Below are 22,076 nucleotides of genomic sequence, written 5' to 3'. Positions count from 1 at the left end.
GTTCGAGCATATCGTTCCCTTGCCTTCCCACTGTCCCCTGCAAGGTGTGGGCCACCACAGATGGTGAGTAATGTGCCTGCCACAAGAGCTAGCTGTAAAGGTGACAAGTGTTGGCGTGTAGGCGCTTGCTCGTTGCCACCTTGAGCCTCTCGCTGAGACCCTCCTACAGCCCGCACATATCTCCTTAGATGTCCCTGTCTGATCAGGAACTCAATCTCGTCCTTCAACTGGTAACACTCATTAGTGTCATGTCCGTAGTCGTCGTGAAAATGACAGAATTTTGTTGTATCTCTCTTGGAGATATCCTTCCTTATAGGTGCGGGTCACTTATAAGGAACATTAGAGCTGGTCGCCTGGTAGACCTCTGCTCGACTTTCGACAAGGGCTGTATAGTTGGTGAATCTCGGCTCATATATGTTGGCCTTGGGCATTTATTCTCAGATGTTGACGGCTCATTGCTCGCCCGTTTTCCACCATTTCTGCCATTTCTGTTCCCATTGCCCTTGCCGTTGCCATTGGGTTTATCCGACCCGTTGGCGGCCTTGGCGGGTTCTTCCTTTGGGCCCTTGTCCTTCGTGGGCGATTTCCCCTCGTTGGCAATCGCGTCCTCAAGCTTGATATATTGATCAGCTCAATCCAAACACTCTTGGGTACTCTTTACCCCCACTTTTCCTCAGGCTGCTCCAGAGAGGGGAATGGCGCCTAACCCCAGCAGTTAGGGCCATCATCTTGCCTTCATCGCCCACCGTTTTGGCTCCAGCCGCTGCTCGCATAAAGCGCTGAGCATACTCCTTCAAGGGCTCTCCCTCCTTCTGGCATATCTCGACCAGCTGGTTGGCCTCAGTGGGGTGTAAGCGACCCGCATTGAATTGTCCGTAAAATTTCTTCATGAACATCTCCCAAGATACTATGCTAGCATGAGGGAATTTAAAGAACCACTCATGGGCGGTGTTAGACAGTGTTTCGGGGAAGATCCTGCAATGGGCATCGTCTAACACTTTCTGTATATCCATTTGTATCTCAAATTTGTTGACATGAGATATTGGGTCTTCGTACCCATCAAAGTTTGTCAGTATTGGCATTTTGAATTTACTGGGGATTTCTGCCACAGCAATCCTTTGCACAAATGGAGTGCCTCTCCTCCGATCGTACTCTATGTGGGATGTTCGACTCCCAACTAATTGTTGTACTGCTTGGTTCAGGGCATCAATTTGTGCCTGAACCGCGTCTGGGATCGCTGGGGTGACTGACGCCGGGGGAGCGTACTCATCATGCCTCTCGCGACGGTCGTTGAGCACGTCCCTCAAATCTTCATCCCTGCGCCTCTGTTCGCTAACTTCTAGCCGATCAAAGACGTTATTTTTTCGGGGTTGCCCCCCAACATTATGGCTTGTCAGCCTATTTTCTCTAGGTGGGGGGTTTCTGTCTCCACCTCTTTCTTCATTCCTCTGACCAGAATTCCCCCTGCCAGAATCGGCCTCATTATAGTCATGGCCGTCTCTAAACTGTGGCCGACTATGGCGCAATCAACTGTTCATGTTGTTTCCTCCTCGGGCTTGCATCTCCCGAGCGTCAGGAGGAGGCCTGCGCTGGTCTTTGGGTCCCCGTGCATTATTATGTCGTGGGGGGGCCCTGACCACAGAGCCTGACTCGTTGTTCCTTCTAATGGCAGAAGGACGCTGCCCCCTGCTCGGTGGATTTGGCTCTTCTTCCTCTGGGCATTTAGGGCTGCGGGGCAGCTGCCCGGCCCTATTCTGCCTCTGGCACTGGGGATTGCCTCGACCAGCCTGAGATGGAGGCTGCTGCTCAGGATCCCTAATTGGGACATCATCCTGAGCCACATGTGGCTGCTTCAACCTTTGGGGGCTTGATGGCTAGAGCGGAGGACTTGGATTGGGAGCCTGCTGTGGTGGCGCACTCGGTGGCTGATCTGGTTGAGAGGCCGACACAGCCTGTCCCACCCCCAATGTTTCCCTCAGCGTTTTCCTATCCAACTCCTCCTCTTCAAACTCTAAATGTGGTTCATTCTCCGCCACATTCAGAGGAGGAGGTTGAGATGATGCAATGCCAGCGGCCTGTCCAGCTCTCTTAGATGTCTTTGCCATTTGATTTTCTTACAGCTTTTTGATCAAACTCTCAATGAAAGCACCAGAATGTTGACCCTCAATTTGGCCAATGACAAGAAATGAGATGATAGTCAAGAATGGAATCAAATGGTAAAGACATGACACAGACGATTTATAGTGGTTCGGTCCCAATGAATGGTAATGACCTACGTCCACTTAGTGCTATTATTGATGTTGAATCCCAATGTCATGATCAAAGAACTAGGGTTCTTGAGTTTCACAAACTTTAGGAGAATTACAACCGTTTGGAGGATAATCACACTATACGCTCTTTCTCTCAGTCTTCTGAAAAAAGATTCAAAAGTCCTTTCCTTAAGCCTCCTCATTCATATTTATAGGCTCAAGGGGGTTACATGGGCCAATGGGCCTTAATTGTCCCTAATCTCAGCGTATCAAGGCAATAAAGAGGAAATAATAATTGTAATTATTACAAGATTACATATCTTTTAAGGAAATAAACCGAAGCATACGACCAGTTTGGTCTCCTGTAATTGTGAGGTTTAATGAAGCAGCAGGGAGCTGGTCGATAGACGAACAGCACCTCTTCATAATAACGCTGCCACATGTCAACCACGTGTGAGAAACTCTTGCCACGTCATCAGCAGCCATTTTTGGGTAAACAAAGAACATCGTAGATCCTTGTAGTTGATCAAAAAGATCGTCTATTCAAGGCAATGGGTATTTGTTCTTGATTGTCACTTTATTTAGTTCTCGATATTTGATGCTCATCCTCATGCTCCAATCCTTCTTCTTGACAAAAAGCATTGGTGCACCCCAAGGCAAATAGCTTAGTAGGATGAAACCTTTGTCTAATAGCTCCTGCACTTGTATCTTCAACTCTTTTAACTCGGTAGGCACCATTCTATAGGGAGCTTTTGAGATTGGTGACGTCTCTGGTGCCAATTCTATTTCAAACTCGATTTCCCTACTCGGAGGTAATCCCAATAGATCTTCTGGAAACACCTCAGGAAATTTGCATACAATATGTACGTCTTTTGGTTTAAGTTGCGTCTTTTGCGACTTGTCCACCACGTTGGCTAGAAATGTCTGGAAACCGCTATTGATTAACCATTGAGCTTCGAGAGCTGAGACTATTGGTATGCGAGTTCAGGAAATTTCTCCTTTGAAGGTGAACTATTCTCCGCCATCTGTTTGAAAGTTGACTGTCTTGCCCTTACCGTCTATCATTGCCCCATATTTTTCTAACCAATCCATGCCTAATATTACATCATAATCCTTAAGGTCTAACTCGATCAAATCTACTGGTAATTCTCTGCCTTCGATTCTAACTACAACGCTACGCACCCCTTTACTAGATAGCATTCTTTCCCCCGAGGGTAACTCCGTGACAAAATTATCTCTAAAAAGTTTTCATGGTTTATCTAAGCTATCAATCATATGCAAAGAGTGTTTAACGCCCAAATTGTGACAACTACTAAGCGGTGGTTGTATTATAACTGGGCGGTCGATCCACAAGGAGGTAACCTAAACTCAAAAGATTAGTAGAAAATAACACAAAAATTAGTATCAAGAAATAAATAAAAAGATGGAAATGAAAAGAGATTTGAGATTTTGATGTTGTCTTTTTTATGAAATGATAAAATGAGATAAGTGAAATAAAGGTAAGATGTAATCAAGAGTTTGAGAAATGGGAAGGTTTCAAGAATCATCCATATGCTTGCTTAGTTACTTGGTTACTTGATTTACAAAAATACACAAGTAAATAGTTCACATCCCAACATTTACTTGGAAAATCTAACATTAAAGTCCATATTCCTTTCTAACAAAAGTCCATTTGAGTTATAAAGTTCTTTACTTTAAAAGCACAATGTTAATCTTATGAAAAATCTAAAAATGACAAAATACCCAAGGGCAATAATGCAATAGAAGATTAGACATAAAATTATGTATCAATATTACTTTTACTAATTAGAAGCACATAGAAAGAGCATGACTAATCCTATATACTATTAGCATAAGTAAATAAAGATAAAAAAAATAGAGATAGGGATGAAAGAACATAAATAACTCAAATATATTACATTAAGAACATATTAAATCAAAGTAGCAAAATAACATCACTAGCATATGGAATCATCCCTATCCTTCCTAGGATGATTAGGCCATTATGCTCATGATTCTCACAAAATTCTAAGAAGAAAATATGAGAAGAAAGTGAGTATAAATTTTGCTATAGTTTCTTTACTCCCAAAAATTACATACCAATTGTGAAGAAAAAATTCCTATTTATAGAGGGAGAAAATGACTAAAAAGAAATTAAACAACAAAATGGGGTTTACAAAATAAATCTGAAATATTAATAAAAAAATATGATTTTGAAAAATCAAATCTTATTATTAATATTAACCTAGCTATTTTGGTGTATAGTCATTTTTCCCTTTTCTAAAATACCACAAAAACATGAGCTTTAAAGCTCAAAGTAGTAATGTGCAAAGCTCAATACCCACAAAACATGGGTTGAAGGTGGTTGGTGACACAAGAGGGTTTTGACCCATTCCCAGCCAATGAGGAGGGGCCACGTAGGCGCTAGCTGGGAGAAGAGAAAGCTGGACCGCGGGCCTGCGTTGTGGCTGGGAGAGCTGGGCCTGCTGGAGCTGCATTGGGCTTGGAGGCTACGTTGAAAAAGCTTGGGCAAGGAAGGCTGCTTTTGGGCTGGCTACGTGGGCCGCTGGAACCGTGGAGGGAGGTTGGGCCTGCGTGGGTCAATGTGGCTAGGAGACTATGTTGGAGGAGCTGAAGGGTGCGGACAGGTGTCGGCTGGAGGAAGCTGAGGGAGGCTGAGCTCAGCAGGGTCTTCACGGGTCACCTGGTGGAGTCTGGACGCGTGGCAGGCTGTGGATGCACCACATGGTGCTGGGAGAAAAGAAGGAAGGGACTGGGCCTTTGGTTTTGGGCCTTCCTTCTTGGGCTTTAATCTCAAAAATACAATTTTCTCTTCTCTTTTTTTCAATTTTAACTATTTCTTTCTTCTATCTTTTTATTATTGTCCAAATGCAAATTATTTCCTGAAAGCTAAACATAAATTAAATTAAAAATTAATATCTTCAATTATAAAATATATTACAATAAATTCATGAAAATATTAATTAAAACTTAATTTATTTTACACTTTAAAACCAATGAATTTGCATTTTTGAGCACTAATCAAAGAGACAAAAGAATGCGTAGCTCCTGAATTAAATAAAGCATTACATGATTTTCCAAAGATAGTGATCTGACCTGATACCACTGTATTGCTAGTTTCCGCCTCACCTCTTGTAAGAGAGAAAAATCTGGCTGATACAAGATTTTTGTCTTTCTTCTGATTCCTTAATTTGAGCAGTCCTTCTTAAGATGACCCTCTTCTCCACAATCGAAAGCAGCCTTTTGTCTTATATCTGGACTCCCCTAAATGCTTCCTCTTGCAGATAGGGCACTGGGAATATTCCATATAGGGCTTCTTATTCCCATTACTTTCTGATGTAGTCTTATCCTTCTTATCGATCTTTTGGTTTGACCACCGTCATGTTTCCGTTTGTGGTCGTTTTGTTCACTGTTATTATTTTTGGCATCCCTTCTAGCCGTGCTTTTCTTCCAGATCCTTTCTTTCACCTGCTCAGCTTCCAAGGCTACCTCTAATTTTTCTGCATAAGTGGTTATTTCCCGTATTAGTTTCACATCACGGGCTATCATAGGTTTCAGTCCCTTCACGAATCTTTGAATTATTAGCGTCTCTGTGGATACCATGTCCGCCGCAAACTTAGCCAGTCTATCAAACTTCCTGGCATACTCTGTCACAGTCGAATTCCCTTGAGTAAGCACTATGGATTCGTCCATCCTTGTGGCTAGAATCGCATGACTGTATTATTAAACACTTGGATGAACTCGTCCCAAGTCATTGTGTTTATATCCCTAGTTTGTTTTACCACGTCCCATCATATGCGGGCATCTTTCTTAAGCAAGCTTGAAGCTCATGAGACTCGATCTTCATTTCCCAGCCGCATGTATTCTAAAATGGACTCTACCAATTGAAGTCATTCTTCCGCTTCTACTAGATCAGATTCGCCGTCAAACTTTGGCGATTGTTGTTTTCTGAAGCGCTCGTATACTGCCTCATAGCGAGGGGAATGATAGTTGCATAAGTTGTGCTAGGGGAATGAATTGTTGCGCCACTTTTTGTTGTTGTCCTTGGTTTATTTGAACTTCTTCTTCTCTCCTCCTTAGCTTTGCCCTAAGACGACATTTTCTCTTTCCAAGTTTTCTCAAGCAGTAGTAGCTTCCGGTTCTTCCGCTACAATGGGTGCTTCTGGCACTCCTGGGGCTGCTGGCATGTTTGGAAATTCTTCATATATGGGGGTGGTAGCTACTCCTCTTCCTCGCCCTCTTCCCCTTCCTTGGCCTCTTCCTTGTCCTCTTTCTTGGCCATTTAGTCTTTCAAATCTTCTTGGTTCCTGCTCCATATTTCTTCTCAATTTACCCAAAAGAGGAAAAATATAAAAGCTAAGACAAACAAAACAAGTAGACATCATAACTTAGTCTATTGTACTACTATCTATTAGGTCCATCTTTCTACTAAAAACTACCCTATTACAATTAAGTCCAATTCGGGTAAATGGGCCTTAACAATTGAATCTTTCATGGAGGAGGGCTAGGTTCAGTATGTCGTACCCACTACTAAGGCCCCCTAACTTCCACTTGAACCCAAAAGACAAAATTTTGAACCCTTGCCTTATTAATTGTTATTAATTTTAATTAGATCCAATCTAATAATGTAAAGCAAATGGGCCTTCACAAATGGGCTAACCCATAAGAGAGGAATTTAAACCTTACATTTTCAATTGAATCCAAAATTCTTAACATGTACTAAATAGTGAAAAATAAAAAGAAAATAACATGTTTTATCAAATAAGAAATTATTTACAAATTAGTGAAAATTTTCTAAAAGAATAACATAAAATAAAACTTAACAATGTGTTCTTATATTCATCTAATCCTCCACATTAGATCATTTTCTAGCATATCCTGAGTGAAGTCCTCATAATCCTCTTGGGTGTAGATAAATCTTGAAGTGAAAGGAACTTGACTTAGAAATCCTTCCCTAAGGTTGTCTGGTAACTAATGAACCCTTTCTCCTATTTCTCCATTTGGTAATATGACATCTTCAAATATTCTAAAATTCTGTGCAAACTTATCCATAAATATGTCGTATTTGTCTTCAACAGGTACATCACGATCAAATAAAACTTTGTTCCATACTATCTTTAGGGTCGGTTATTCTCCTTATTTCCTTAACTTTTCTAACAACAATACATTCCATTGTGCTAAATTCTAAAAATTGATCATACAAGAAAACATTACAAGCATATTTCAAAAATAAGTATACTTACTTGGTAGCGAGTTGGTCATTTGTAGCTTTCGTGTGTATTTCATGAGAATGTTCAAGACCAATATAGTTGTGGCTCTGATACCACTTGTAACGCCCTAATTTCTCATAAAATTATCGAGAACACAGCATTTGGTCATAACATAAATATTGCTCTTTTATTTAGAAAAAAAAAATTGGATTAAGCAAAGGGATCACATGTCTCTAGAAAAATAAAATAGTAGTCTTTAACATAAAAAAATGAGCAACATTATAAATAAAATAAAAACTTTAAATAAACGCTTTGGAATATAAAATGATAGGCTCGTTGATCATTCATCGGCTATATGGTCCCCAAAAATACACTACTAAGCACTTAGGTCCCACTCGCCACCAATCTTTCTATCCTCAATTGTCTGCACAACAACATTATAAGGAGTGAGCTTCTAAGCCCAGTAAGGAAAATACAAACAAGCAAACATATATTCATAACAAACATACCATAAGTTCATACAAATATTCATAGCAACGCTAATTTACTAATCATACAAGATCATAATATATATTCTAGGTCATAACAGAGATCATAATCATAAGTCATAATTGTTGGAAATGTGCCCTGAAAGCATATGTAGTAGACATAGTTTTATGAAATAAATAAATAAATTGAATTTGTTATGCATATATTTTATGGACTATATTATTCTGTGATAATATTATGTAAATATCAGGAAAAATTCCTAAGTTCATATATGTGATCTCAAACACGTATTGGTACGGGAGGATTGTGTTTGAGATAAATGAACTTGAATAGTTCGCAGTAAAATAAAGTTATGGAATCTTTAGATTAATTACTGCAAGTACGGTCCACTAGTATTATGAATACATGTGATCTAGATCCGGATCACTAGTGTGGTAGGACACTTTAGTGGAGGTGCTTTATATATTAGAGAATATATAGAACTGGACCAGATATGTTTATTAATACTTAGTTAAATACCGTTTCGAAGTATTAATTAAATATATCAACTGATAATCATATACAAATAGATCTTAATCCTGAAGTTACTATGAACTCATGTTTATGTTATATGAGTTCTTTGATTCACTCGTTAGGGTCTGTCAGAATGATCAGGCTGAAAACTTTTGTTTTGGGAACTCATTAATGTAGATGGCTGGGGACATAGTATACAGATATAGAATCTATGCCTTCTCGCAAGAGATTGAATGATGGTTCTCTTAAGGGTTGACTTTTGGGAATAAAAGGTTATTGAGCTCAAATTCATAATTTAGTTATGAATTAGCATTCACTAGTAAAGTCAATGGTACTTAAGGGAAAAAGAGATAATTAAAAGGGTAAAACGATAATTTTATTCCCAATTAATTATGAACCATTATTAGAGGGTCAAGTTGTATGAAATGATTATATCAATGGACGCTTTATAATTATAAAGTACTCAGTAAATGAAATGTCTATAACTACAAGAGTGCAGTCTCATATTTATAGTGGAATAATCATGAGATTAATAAATTAAGATTATTTAATTAAAGAATTTAATTAATAATCTCAAATTTATTAGAGCTTGGAATTATAGGTCCATAGGTCCCCATAGCGGCTCTATCAACACTATTCAAGGTAAAAGTTGATATGAAGGGAAAAATAGTTTAAAGACATATTTAAGAAGAAATTTATTCTTCAGGCCAAATATGCAATTATATGATAATAGTGATTAATTAATTAATAACAAATTAGTTGTAGTTAATAAAATTAATTAATATTTAATTATTGTATAATTTTCGAAATTATATTAAATAATTAAATTAATTTCGAAATTTAATTAAATAATTAATTAATTATAATTTTCGAAATTATAATAAATTAAATATTTATTTTCTAAAATATTGGATTTAATTAATTGGTATAATTAATTAAATATCTTTATTTGAGTGGGAGATAATAATCTCATAAGTTCAAATTGGATTTGAATTTAAAAGATTAATATTTATTCAAATAATTAACTATATTTGATATTAGTTAAAAAAGTATTTAATTTAAATTTGAATTAGTTATCAGGTTGTTAGATCTTATCTGACAAAGAAGTTTGAATAAATAAATAAATAAAAATTAAAAAAACCAACATCCCTAAAAATAGGGATGCTACACGTGCACACACAGTCCATGGATTGTGTGTGGCGTGTACTGCTATTTTCAGGGATATGATTTTTATTTTTATTTATTTAATTAGTTAATTAATGAATAATTCAAAAATTGGTTTTTGGATATTTTCATTAACAGAATAATTAATTAATTAAAAAGTAAATTGTAAGTTGGTTACATATTTATTTTTTAAATTTGAATATTTTCTTTTAAGTATGACTAATAAGAAAATATTCAGATATCTGAGAACTCAGTCTATTCGCTCTGTGAAAAATAGGATGATAGTTTTCTCTCCCTGAAAAATAAAGAACCAATTATCAGACATATTCTCTTGATCTCATGTGTTGAGTACATCAATTAGAATCACAAATAAACTATCTTTCATTCTCTAAGTGCCCACACACTTCTTGAGGTGTAGAGAATGCTTTGGAAGATCTTGGTGTGAGTACGTGGGAGCGGCTTGGATAGGAAGATCGTTCTAATTACGAAAAGATAGCAAGGACACTTGATAGGCTTCAAGATGTATGATTTCTATTATTATCTTGCTTATGATTAATGTATGTATATTAATGGATCCGCATATTTAAATGTAGTTTAAATATGTTACAAAAATTTTGTTGTACACTGGACCAACCTCACCACCATTCCGTTGCGTATTAGGAAACTCGTTCCTAACAATAATAGGTCTTAATAAAAAGACAGGTATAAGAAAAAGATAAGTGCTTATACAGGGGTGTTAATTATGCCCCAAACATAAGTCCATCATACACCGGACATCAACTTAGGTCCGTCATTAAATTTTGGTAACCGAGCCTACCGGACATCAACTTAGGTCTGTCATACATTTTTGAACACCTTAGGTTCAGCCACAATTATTTTCTTAATGTACCTGAAATGTTAGTCATACACATCACAAAACTACCTAATTTTCCTTACCTTGAGTGTGGAAATGAGAGGAAAAAGAAAGATTGCTTTGCTATAGAAAATCGCCCAAAACCTTACATATAACATAAAATATTAAGATTAGAGACTTATAATAAAACTATACTTCCAAAACTCTAAACCTTATAAAAGTCATACCTTTAACCTAGAACCAAGATATCAAAATCCCGAGCCTTCTGCAATGCCTATCCTCAACACAACACCAAGAGCTTCAATGCTTGAACTAATTCGGCTATAAGGTGTTTGACAAGGGTTTAGGGTTTCGACTATATATGGTTGATATTGGCTCAAGTGTTTGAGGCTAATTAAGAAAGTAGAAGAAAAAGAATTACCGGGCACTATTAAGGATATAGTGATTTCGGCTATGGGATGTGTTTATGGAGCAAAAGATGAGAGCTTTTGGGACTATAGGATTTTCGAAAATGGAGCACTTGAAAGCTTTGATTGTGTGAAAAAATGAATGGTGAAAGGCTCTATTTATAGGCTCTAAACCCAACCTCATTCCTTAAACCTCTCCACCACCATTCAACTTATTTTTAAAATTCAACTCATTTCCCCAATAGTAGGTTTCGACCAGCCCTTTATTATACCTATTCTTGTGCTACAAACACTCATTTGATGACACACACACTCACATGTAACCAACATAGTCAAAATCTCCACTATCTCCCCCAAAATGCAAGCCTATGCCTACACCTAAGCCTTTTAATTTCAAAATAATTTAAATAATCTCAGCTATCATCAACTTATCTACTTGATTTCCTTTTTGCAAGCTTGGAGTGACACCTAGTTTTTTAAGTTCAAAAAATGAGTCAAAATCTAATCTATAATTGTGCCACGTGCCTATGACTAGTTATGGTCTTCAATTTGGTTTTTTAAAATAACTCTTATATTTAATAAATAAATTCACAAAAACTCCACCTAATAAACTGTATGGAATTTCGGCCACACCTAATATTTTTAAATAAATGGGACTTAATTTAATGCCACGTGTAAAATCCTTAGATCACCAAAATATTGTGCATTAAAAATATATTTTAATTTAATTGAAAGCTTAAAACTATACACCAACTTAAATCATATGCTAAAACCTTATAAATACTAACTAAAATAATTACAACTATCCAAATTATAATTATTTTCTAAATCATAATATCATTCTCTTAAAATAAATAATATCAAACTTAAATCAATCTTTTTAATTTCCACCACTCAACTAACTATAAACTATAATAACTAATTGTTGGAAATGTGCCCTGAAAACATATGTAGTAGACATTGTTTTAATGAAATAAATAAATAAATTGAATTTATTAGCATATATTTTATGGACTATATTATTCTGTGATAATATTATGTAAATATCAGGAAAATTCCTAAGTCCATACATGTGACATCAAACACGTATTGGTACGGGAGAATTGTGTTTGAGATAAATGAACTTGAATAGTTCGCAGTAAAATAAAGTTATAGAATCTTTAGATTAATTACTACAAGTACAGTCCACTAGTATTATGAATACATGTGATCTAGATCCGGATCACTAGTGTGGTAAGACACTTTAGTGGATGTGCTTTATATATTAGAGAATATATAGAACTGGACCAGATTTGTTTATTAATACTTAGTTAAATACCGTTTCGAAGTATTAATTAAATATATCAACTGATGATCATATACAAATAGATATTAATCCTGAAGCTACTATGAACTCTTGTTTATGTTATATGAGTTCTTTGATTCACTCGTTAGGGTCTGTCAGAATGATCAGGCTAGAAACTTTTGTTTTGGATACTCATTAATGTAGATAGATGGGGACATAGTATACAGATATGGAATCTATGCCTTCTCGCAAGAGATTGAATGATGGTTCTCTTAAGGGTTGACTTTTGGGACTAAAAGGTTATTGAGCTCAAATTCATAATTTAGTTATGAATTAACCTTCACTAGTAGAGTCAATGGTACTTAAGGAAGCAAGAGATAATTAAAAGGGTAAAACGGTAATCTTATTCCCGATTAATTATGAACCATTATTAGAGGGTCAAGTTGTATGCAATGATTATATCAATGAACGCTTTATGATTATAAAGTACTCAGTAAATGAAATGTCTATAATTACAAGAGTGCAGTCTCGTATTTATAGTGGAATAATCATGAGATTAATAAATTAAGATTATTTAATTAAAGAGTTTAATTAATAATCTCAAATTTATTGGAGCTTGGAATTATAGGTCCATAGGTCCCCATAGCGGCTCTATCAACACTGTTCAAGGTAAGAGTTGATATGAAGGGAAAAATAGTTTAAAGACATATTTAAGAAGAAATTGTTCTTCAGGCCAAATATGTAATTATATGATAATAGTGATTAATTAATTAATTACAAATTAGTTGTAGTTAACAAAATTAATTAATATTTAATTATTGTATAATTTTCGAAATTATATTGAATAATTAAATTAATTTCAAATTTTAATTAAATAATTAATTAATTATAATTTTCGAAATTATAATAAATTAACTATTTACTTTCAAAAATATTTGATTTAATTAATTGGTAGAATTAATTAAATATCTTTATTTGAGTGGGAGATAATAATCTGATAAGTTCAAATTGGATTTGAATTTAAAAGATTAATATATTATTCAAATAATTAATTATATTTGATAATTAATTAAAAGGATAATTAATTTAAATTTGAATTCAAATTTGAATTAGTCATTAGGTTGTTAGATCTTATCTGATAAAGAAGCTTGAATAAATAATTAAATAAAATTTGAAAAATCAACATCCCTAAAATTAGGGAGGCTACACGTGCACACACAATCCATGGACTTTGTGTGGCGTGTAGGGCAATTTTTAGGGATAGGTTTTTTATTTTTATTTATTGAATTAATTAATTAATGGATAATTCAAAAATTAGTTTTTGGATTTTTTCATTAATAGAATAATTAATTAATTAAAAAGAAAATTGTAAAATGGTTACAGATTTATTTTTAAATTTGAATATTTTCTTTTAGGTATGACTAATCAGAAAAATATTCAGATGTATGAGACAACTCAGAACATTCGCTCTGTGAAAAATAGAATGATAGTTTTCTCTCCCTGAAAATAAAGAATCAATTCTTAGGTCTATTCTCTTGATCTCATATATTGAGTACATCAAGTAGAATCACAAAATAAATTATCCTTCATTGTCTAAGTGCCTACACACCTCTTGAGGTGTAGAGAACGCATTGTAAGATATTGGTGTGAGTATGTGGGAGCGGCTTGGATAGGAAGATCGTTCTAAATATGAAAAGATAGCAATGACACTTGATAGGCTTCAAGAGGTATGATTTCTATTATTATCTTGCTTATGATTAATGTATGTATATTAATGGATCCGCATATTTAAAGGTAGTTTAAATATGTTACAAAAAATTTGTTGTACACTAGGCCAACCCCACCACCATTCCGCTGCGTATTAGGAAACTCGTTCCTAACACTAACATATAGTCATAATTAAGGAGAAAAATAATAACCTTGGTTATTACTGGTTAAAAATAGGTACCAGATCATAGGGGCTAGATAGGGGAGGAGGTCACGGATTTTAGCCAGTGATGCAAGGTAAAGTGCATGGTCCATGCATGCATGTATTCGTGGTGATGTTCATTAGGGTCCTTTGTGTTGGTATTAAATATGAAAATCAAAATACGCAGCGAAATGCGATCTTTTAAAAATTTCTTATTACCAGTCGAGATCATACATATATAGATATATTAAATCACATACAAATAGATAAAAGATTACATCTTCAAGTCTATCAAGTGTCCTTGAATATTTTTGTATAAATCAACGATCTTCCTATCCTTATTTTGAAAGCTCGCTCCTTGATCTTCCAGATACATCCTCAAACACACGGGGACGTGTGTGGGAACGTAGGATTCAAATGTTGATTTAGAACACACTAAATGTACTGTGTACATGAGATCTAGAGAGATTTGAGAAGAGACAGGATGTTATGTTTAGGAAATTATATCATTTTCTTGAGAGAGAGTCTGACAGTCAAAACAACTTCTGAAAACCTTATTATCTGAAAGTATTGCTTCTTACAATTTTATAAAGATAATTAACTAATTTAATTCATCTTTATTTTATAGGTTTATACATTTTTGGACCATGTGTTTTGTCTCATTACCTGTTTAGACCATGTGTTTTGACAAATTACTTTTTGAACCCTATGTTTTGTAAAATGGTTAAAATAGAACCCTAAACTCAATTTGGATGAAGAAAAAATTGAATATAACAACACAGATTTTAAGCATAATGATTTTATTTTTATTCTGAATTATTAGTTTGGTAAATTATTTGTGATTTTAGTTGAGAAAACATTGACCAAAATCGGGTTTAGAGTTCTATTTTAACCATTTTACAAAACATAGGGTCCAAAAAGTAATTTGTCAAAACACAGGGTTCAAACAGGTAATAGGACAAAACACAGGGTCCAGAAAGGTATTAACCCTTATTTTATTTAAGATAAAACTGACCAGTTACTACTTATTTAATTATTTAATTTAAATCATATTTAAAAAGAATAATTAAATAAACAAATAAGTTTGAAATTCAAAATTCAAATCTCAGTGATATTTTCTATCCCTGGGTTGCGCCACACACTACAGTGTGTGTGTGTCGTGAGCCACATTAGGGATTTCCCTAATTTTCTCATATGTTTGTTTAATGCGAAAATACCAATTTGACCCCTGTGTTTTTCCCAAATACGCAATCGACCCCTGTATTTTGTTAAATGACAATTCGGACTCTGCGTTTCACAAAAGGGATCAAAATAGTACCTTATACCCAATTTTGGTCAAAAAAATTCAAAAATAATCTTTCATTCTCAACTTTACGACCACTTTATCTGCTTCTCTAAACCCATCACATCACTAACGATCTAAGAATTTATCTTATAATTGAAAATGTTTTGACAAAAATCGGGTCTAGGGTACTATTTTGATCCATTTTGTAAACACATAGGGTCTGAATTGTCATTTAACAAAACACAGGGGTCGATCGCGTATTTGGAAAAAACACAGGAGCCAAAATAGTATTTTTCCTTGTTTAATTAATATTTAAGATAATATATTTATCCCAAAATAAATATCAATTAAATCAAAATTAACTTTATCTTAAAATATCAATTTCAAATAAATAAATAAAAATCTTATAATAAGATAATTATTAATATTTCTCTATATTAATCCAAACATGATTAATATAAATTTTAACATATAGTTTTTAAAAATAAAAACAACACAGTTAAATAATTAATTAATTCACAATTAATCAATTGTACATAATTATCACATAATTATTTTCTTGCCCCGAAAAATTAATTCATTTGCAATAAAGTCTTTCTCTCTACAAATCTTCCTTATGACATCCTTACCCTTGACAGTGTACAACAGATGTGGTCTTGGGACCATGGACCAATAATACGAAGCTCCAATAAACCAAATTATTATTCAAAATCTTTAATCTAATAATATTTTTCATTAATTCTATGATTACTCCAGTATAATTATGGAATTTCACTCTAAGTAATTATAGAATTATATTTATAGAGTTTTCTTTGTAGTCCATCAATATAATCAATAAATGTAATATGTCCTTCAACTATTGGTTCATTAATTAGAGCTAGTCAAAATTATCGTTATACCCTTCTAATTACCTTTTGTTTCTAAGTACCATTAATTCACTAGCAAATAACTAATCTATAATCAAATTATAGATTTGAGCTCAATAACTATTAAATTCCAGAATTAACCATTGAGGGAACCAATATTCAATTTGTTAGGAAAGTGTGGATTCTATTATTGTAAATCATGTTCTCAGTCATTCATAATATTGAATCTCCAATACAAAAGTCACTAGCCTCATTCTACTAAGAAATCTTAACAAGTGAATCAAAAGATCTAATACGCACAAACAAGAGTTCATGACTACTCAGGATTTAGACTGATCTACAAATAATCATCTATTATGATAAGAATTAAATCTTTATGGCAAACAGTAAGTTTATAAAGGTAGTTAATTCATATCGGTCATTTCATATATAATCTCTATTATATATAGTACATTTACCAAGATGTCTATCAACATCAGTTATCCGAATCTAGACTACTTGCATCTCGTACGCTTCATAAACCATCATAGAAACAATTCATTAAAGATTCTTTACTTTAATATGTTACTAACTATTTTATTCATTGTATATGATCTTGATTCTTATAAATGATTATCGAATTTTCTTGATATTCATATAAATTGTTCAAATAATAATTATAACATTCATATAATAAAATTATACTTTTATTTAAATTAATAAAATGTATTTATATGCTTTTAGGACATAAATCCTAATACCCAATTTTTGGGACGTTTGAGTTTTAGGGTTTTGGACTCGAGATTGATCTCGAGGGGAGTTCTTGACACCCAGAGGCATTTTGTTCATTTTGACCTAAGGAGGGGTATTTTAGTAATATTACTCCGTCTTAATTTTTAATCTAGTTTTCAATAGTAGAGTTTCTATTCCTTTTCTAATTATATTATTACATTTTAATCTCAAATAGTTGCCCTGCTTGTTGAATCGCGAGGTACGCAATCCCTCACTATTGCAAGGACAAACATGACACTTGCGCTTTTCAGAAGAATGTTGCAAAGAAGAATGGGTGGAAGCTCAAACCCAGATCTGAAATGGAGTGTGGGAAATAGGGAACATGAGAAAGAGGGAGAGGAAGCAAAGGAGAGAAATAAGTTTTTACTTTCGAATATTGTTAAGGCACCACAATGGTGCCAATACAACCTTATATTTGTTATTGGTACAATTTAGTATTGAGTTATCTACTAATAAATTACACCAATCATATTGGACAATATTCTTTACTTTTCGTTTCTTTTATTGTTATTTTTTATTTTATATTAAAAAAATATTTTAAATTATAAAATTAAAAATTAAGAGTATTTTGTCCGATTAAAATGGTACTTTGAGGGAATCTTTTAACATTGTAACAAAGTACCCTTAAGCAACTCATCATTTAGTCATTGGAATAGGATTTTTTTCAATCTTACATAGAATGATTTTTCTATTAAAATAACATTCCAATACTTTCAATACTCTAAAATACAACAAAATAAACAAATGAAATAAAAATTAATTTATTTTTGTTCCATTACCCCAACCAAACACACCTAATATCAAAACAAAAGATACAGCTAGAGACAGATGTCATTGCTGTACACGACGAGACACTCCAACCGTGAGGTATCTAGTTTATCCCTTGTTTGAAATCGATATTTACATAGAAATGGATGAGATAGAAAGAAAAAAAGATAGATAGAATTATAGAAACCAACATGGGTACCACATCACCAACCAAGAGGAAGTGGGTGGCGGGTGATGGTGGCCACCATTTCAATGATGAAATGAAATAGACTTCCCACGCACCAATTTCTCTTCTTTAAAAATCTAATTCATACATTTAAACAGAGGAAAGGTTTTCCACTTATTTTTAATCACATTCCGCTGAATCACTCTCCCTCCCCATGCGATAATAACACATGCAACTTCCAAGAATTTCTTGTTGCCTATTACAACGTTAAACAGCTTCTTCAGCTGAACTCACTGCTGGACCAGTTATTGGTGTTGGTGGTGACGGTGCTGCTGGGCGTCCTGATGCTATTGCAAATTGCAAACCTCTACGTTGTCCAGATTGCAAAACAAATGCAACTTGTGTCGCTGCCAATGCTGCAGCTTCCTGTTTAGGCAAATTGTATAAGAAAATTAGACCAACAGAGAACTCTAATTAAAATTACAAACATAGGAATTAAAATGAATCTGAACATGTCAAGTGACGGAAATTCCCACCTGTCTTTGCCTTCGACGCTGTAACATACTGATGGCCCAAGCCATGATGTAGCATGGTAGAAGAAAGCCAGCAGCCCGGAGCAAGAAAAGCTGCAAAGAATCAAATTCATCAACAAACTTGAACCTCAAATTGATTTGATCATAATTACATTGCTTTAGACTGCTCACAAAGTAGAGAAAAAGCCAAATGCAATCCCACTTACAGAGAAAAAAGCAGAAGTTTCATCATCTGCATCGGGATCAGTAATGCCCAATGCATGTCGCAAGAGAAGAAGGGCCATTAACTGCCAAAAAGATAACATTAAATTCAGGCTTCAAGTATACAAGGAATCTGATATTAAAGGAATAATAACTTTAATCATTAAGCAAACCACTAAAAGTCTAAAAAAATTAAGAAAGGCTTACAATTAAGGCAACTGAGCGGCAGTAAGCAGCTCCACTGGCACTAGAAGCAGCGTAGTCATCATACTCGGCTTCTAAAAAGTGACGTTCTGCCTCTGCAATTGCCAAGAGACGAGGATCCAATTCCAAAGGAGTCCCAGATATGGTCCAGCCTCCACTGCAAGAAATATACACGAGTCAAAAACTTCTTTCTCATATTTTATAAATCAAAACAAGAAAACTTCATTATACCCTATGTCAATGGCAGTTTCATCGGGGTTAGGAGGTGGAGGAGGAGCAGTATAACCAGGTTGGTACGGCTGCATCCATGATTGTAGAAACCCATTATAACACATTCAAAATTGTGGAAAATGATTAAAATGAGGTGCAGAAAAAGAATATGGAAGATACCTGATGACAGATCTCACAAATTGTATCTCCTTTTTCATTGCACCAGTGCTGAACACACTTCCTATGAGCATACTGAACAAAATATGGTGCAATTAGTAATTCTATTAGCCAAGATGACAAATGAAAATACTGAACAAAATATGGTGCAATAAGTAATTCTATTAGCCAAGATGACAAATGAAAATAGAATAGAACTTACTGCAAGTAAATGAACAAAAATACAAGAAAATGTTAACAGAGTTCTTTGAAGACAACTTGTTGGTTCTAACAAAGCCTTCTGAATTGGAATTTTTGAAAAAGAGCCTCCCTCCTATTAACTAGAAATAGGATTTTATCATCCAATGCACAAAGCTTCTTTAGTAAAAACATGAGTCAAAGAGAAGACCATGACAGGAAAAAATGGTTCTTAGCAAACATTACCAAATGGTAGATGCTATCCACATTCCTAAAGAATGCCGTATAGGAAAATGAACTTAATTAGTCTTATAGAAATTTTAATAAGTAAAACTCTATGTCTGCATACAAAAAACAAAATCATCAATGGCAAAAAAGCCTTCTTCCGAGTTGACTTATGCCTTCAAACTCAAAAATCTAATCGATCAACTTATTCAATAAATTTGCCAACCAACATAAAGAAAATAACCAATGCCTTGTGTTTTTACATTCTAAATTTCCATCACCTTTATATTACTTTTCAAATTCCTTTTTAAGACTACAATCTATTCTTCAATTTTTACTTTAAGCCTCACTATTTCCAATCCCAACTCTTTATTGTGTACAATGTATAGTCCAATATCACCAGCAATGCAACAAAAACACAGAAAAATGGAACCTTTAGTAAAAAAATCACGCAAATCCAATATAAGCTAAATATCTTAACAAGTATATAACTCTATTAGCATACTTTAGCCGCAGCAACCAAAAAATATGTGTGTTTACAAATATATATATTAAAAACAATTTTTTTTTTTGGGGGTGGGGGGGGTGTGAATAGATGTATATACCTTAAGGCTTCCGCTACAAGCACAAGGTGTCTCCAAATCCTTCAGGCTATCCTCCTCCTGGCATATACGACATTCCGCCGTCTGAATCAGCGGTTCCTCCTCACCCAAATCTTCATCTTGCTCCAACATTTTATCCTCCGTCACGGAACTAGATGGCGCAGCTGCATTCGAGCCGGGTCCATCAATAGCAGCAGCACCACCAACCGAGCCAGAAACATTCTCAGACGAGTCCAGCGCCACCGGTTGCACAGCTCCAGGCCTAATCAGACGGTCAACGAACAACACCAGGTGGTCGCTCATTGCTTTATGAAACCCAAAAAATCCCTAATTCACCACATTGAACATTCAGAACCCCAAAATTGACCCACCAAAAACAAAACCCTAGAAAGCAAACGGAGAAAAAGAAAAAGAAAACAAAATCCCCAATTTAAGCCCTCGAAAATCTGGATCACGCTTGACAGGGCAGCGGATCAGAGATTTCCCAAGAATATCACATAAGAAAATAAAAATCAAACGAAAAACCTGACCTCGAAATAGGCTACGAAAGCGCGTAAATTACCGAGCGAGCAAATCGGAGAACGAAAGAGAGAAAGTTTGTCTTTATTTTTCCCTTAAAATTGTTGCTATGTCTGTAAATTTAGATTTTTATTTTACTTTTTAGACAAAAATGTGGGTTTTGAGCTATTTATAGCGGTGGTGTTTGAATTCATCGAATTCTAACTTAACAAAGACTCCAAGGGAAGGGGTTTGGTGACTTCTTATTCCCAACGGCTTCAAGGGCAATTTCGACACTTCATTATTTTTTTAATGCCGCGTAAACTGACCGAATCATTTTCTAGTAGACGGAGCCACTTTTCTTTTTTTTTTTTCTTTCTTTTTTTCCGATGAATTGAGTTGAGGATAATAAAAACAAAGTCAATAATACTAACAATGATTTCGTAACACAAAATTAGATGGGAAATTTCAATTTGTATGCTGGATCATTTTTATAATTATAAAAAAAAAATGTTATACATATTAAAAGTTACAAAATAATGCTATTTTTTGGCACTTTACTCAAGATATTATTTCTACTTCTTTCTCACTTCTCACTTCTCTTCTTTCTTCTTTCTTCCATCTTTCTCTCTCTCTTATTTCACTCTCTCTCACCTCACAACACCACCACCACACTAAATATTATATTTCGAACATATTTGGACATGATTTTTGGGTTTTTTTTGTGATTTTTTTCAAATCTGAAACTCTGAAATCTGCAAAAAATTGACCTTGCTCGATGGTGCTCGATGCCAGCTCGATGAGACCTTCAAAATCATGATTTTTCATAAAAAAAATGACTTTGCTCGATGGTGGTTCGATGGTAGCTCGATAGTGGCTCGATGATGCTCGATGAGACCTTCAAAATCATGATTTTTCATGAAAAAATGACTTTGCTCGATGGTGGTTTGATGGTAGCTCGATAGTGGCTTGATGGTGCTCGATGTCAGCTCGATAAGACCTTCAAAATCATGATTTTTCATGAAAAAATGACTTAGCTCAATGGTGGTTCGATAGTGACTCGATGGTGCTCGATGCAATTCTTGTAAGAGACATAATTTTTCACTCGGGTGTTCGTTTGGGGTGATTTTTTTTATTTTGGGTATTTTTTCAAGATCTACACGTTTTACATGTTAATATGCACATTTGTGAAGTGTAACACTTGTAAAAAATACAAAAGTGAAAACATACCTCATGTTTAAGACATCTTTTGGTATATTTTTAAGTTTTAAACTTCCCAAATGTGCATATGAG

General features: G+C 34.6%; 1 protein-coding gene across 2 annotated transcripts; it reads right to left on the bottom strand.

Annotated features, from left to right (window-relative positions):
- Positions 1–17,759: 17,759 nt before the first annotated feature.
- On the bottom strand, positions 17,760–21,010 carry LOC133823050 (uncharacterized). 2 transcript variants are annotated; one of them, XM_062255625.1, is made up of 8 exons: positions 20,816–21,010; positions 20,289–20,612; positions 19,285–19,356; positions 19,126–19,193; positions 18,898–19,051; positions 18,696–18,776; positions 18,493–18,582; positions 17,760–18,382 (listed from the first exon to the last, which is right to left on the bottom strand). In XM_062255625.1, the coding sequence occupies exons 2-8, from the start codon at positions 20,586–20,588 to the stop codon at positions 18,224–18,226; spliced, it is 924 nt and encodes a 307-aa protein (XP_062111609.1). In that variant the 5' UTR covers positions 20,589–20,612; positions 20,816–21,010; the 3' UTR covers positions 17,760–18,223. The 2 variants fall into 2 exon arrangements, with proteins under 2 accessions (XP_062111609.1, XP_062111610.1); XM_062255626.1 differs by having other exon boundaries at positions 20,848–20,990.
- Positions 21,011–22,076: the final 1,066 nt, after the last annotated feature.

This window comes from Humulus lupulus, chromosome 3 (assembly GCF_963169125.1).
Source record: "Humulus lupulus chromosome 3, drHumLupu1.1, whole genome shotgun sequence".
In the NCBI taxonomy this organism is placed as follows: Eukaryota; Viridiplantae; Streptophyta; class Magnoliopsida; order Rosales; family Cannabaceae; genus Humulus; species Humulus lupulus.
This window is presented reverse-complemented; position numbering and strand designations above follow the sequence as displayed.

What these genes read in the sequence shown, in the direction of transcription:
- LOC133823050 (XM_062255625.1), bottom strand. Translation starts at nt 20,588, where the DNA reads ATGAGCGACCACCTGGTGTTGTTCGTTGACCGTCTGATTAGGCCTGGA. An exon ending in TTTGTGAGATCTGTCATCAG is followed by an intron (nt 19,194 to 19,284) that starts GTATCTTCCATA and finishes TCATGGATGCAG; the next exon opens with CCGTACCAACCTGGTTATAC. An exon ending in AGCGTCGAAGGCAAAGACAG is followed by an intron (nt 18,383 to 18,492) that starts GTGGGAATTTCC and finishes TTGCCTAAACAG; the next exon opens with GAAGCTGCAGCATTGGCAGC.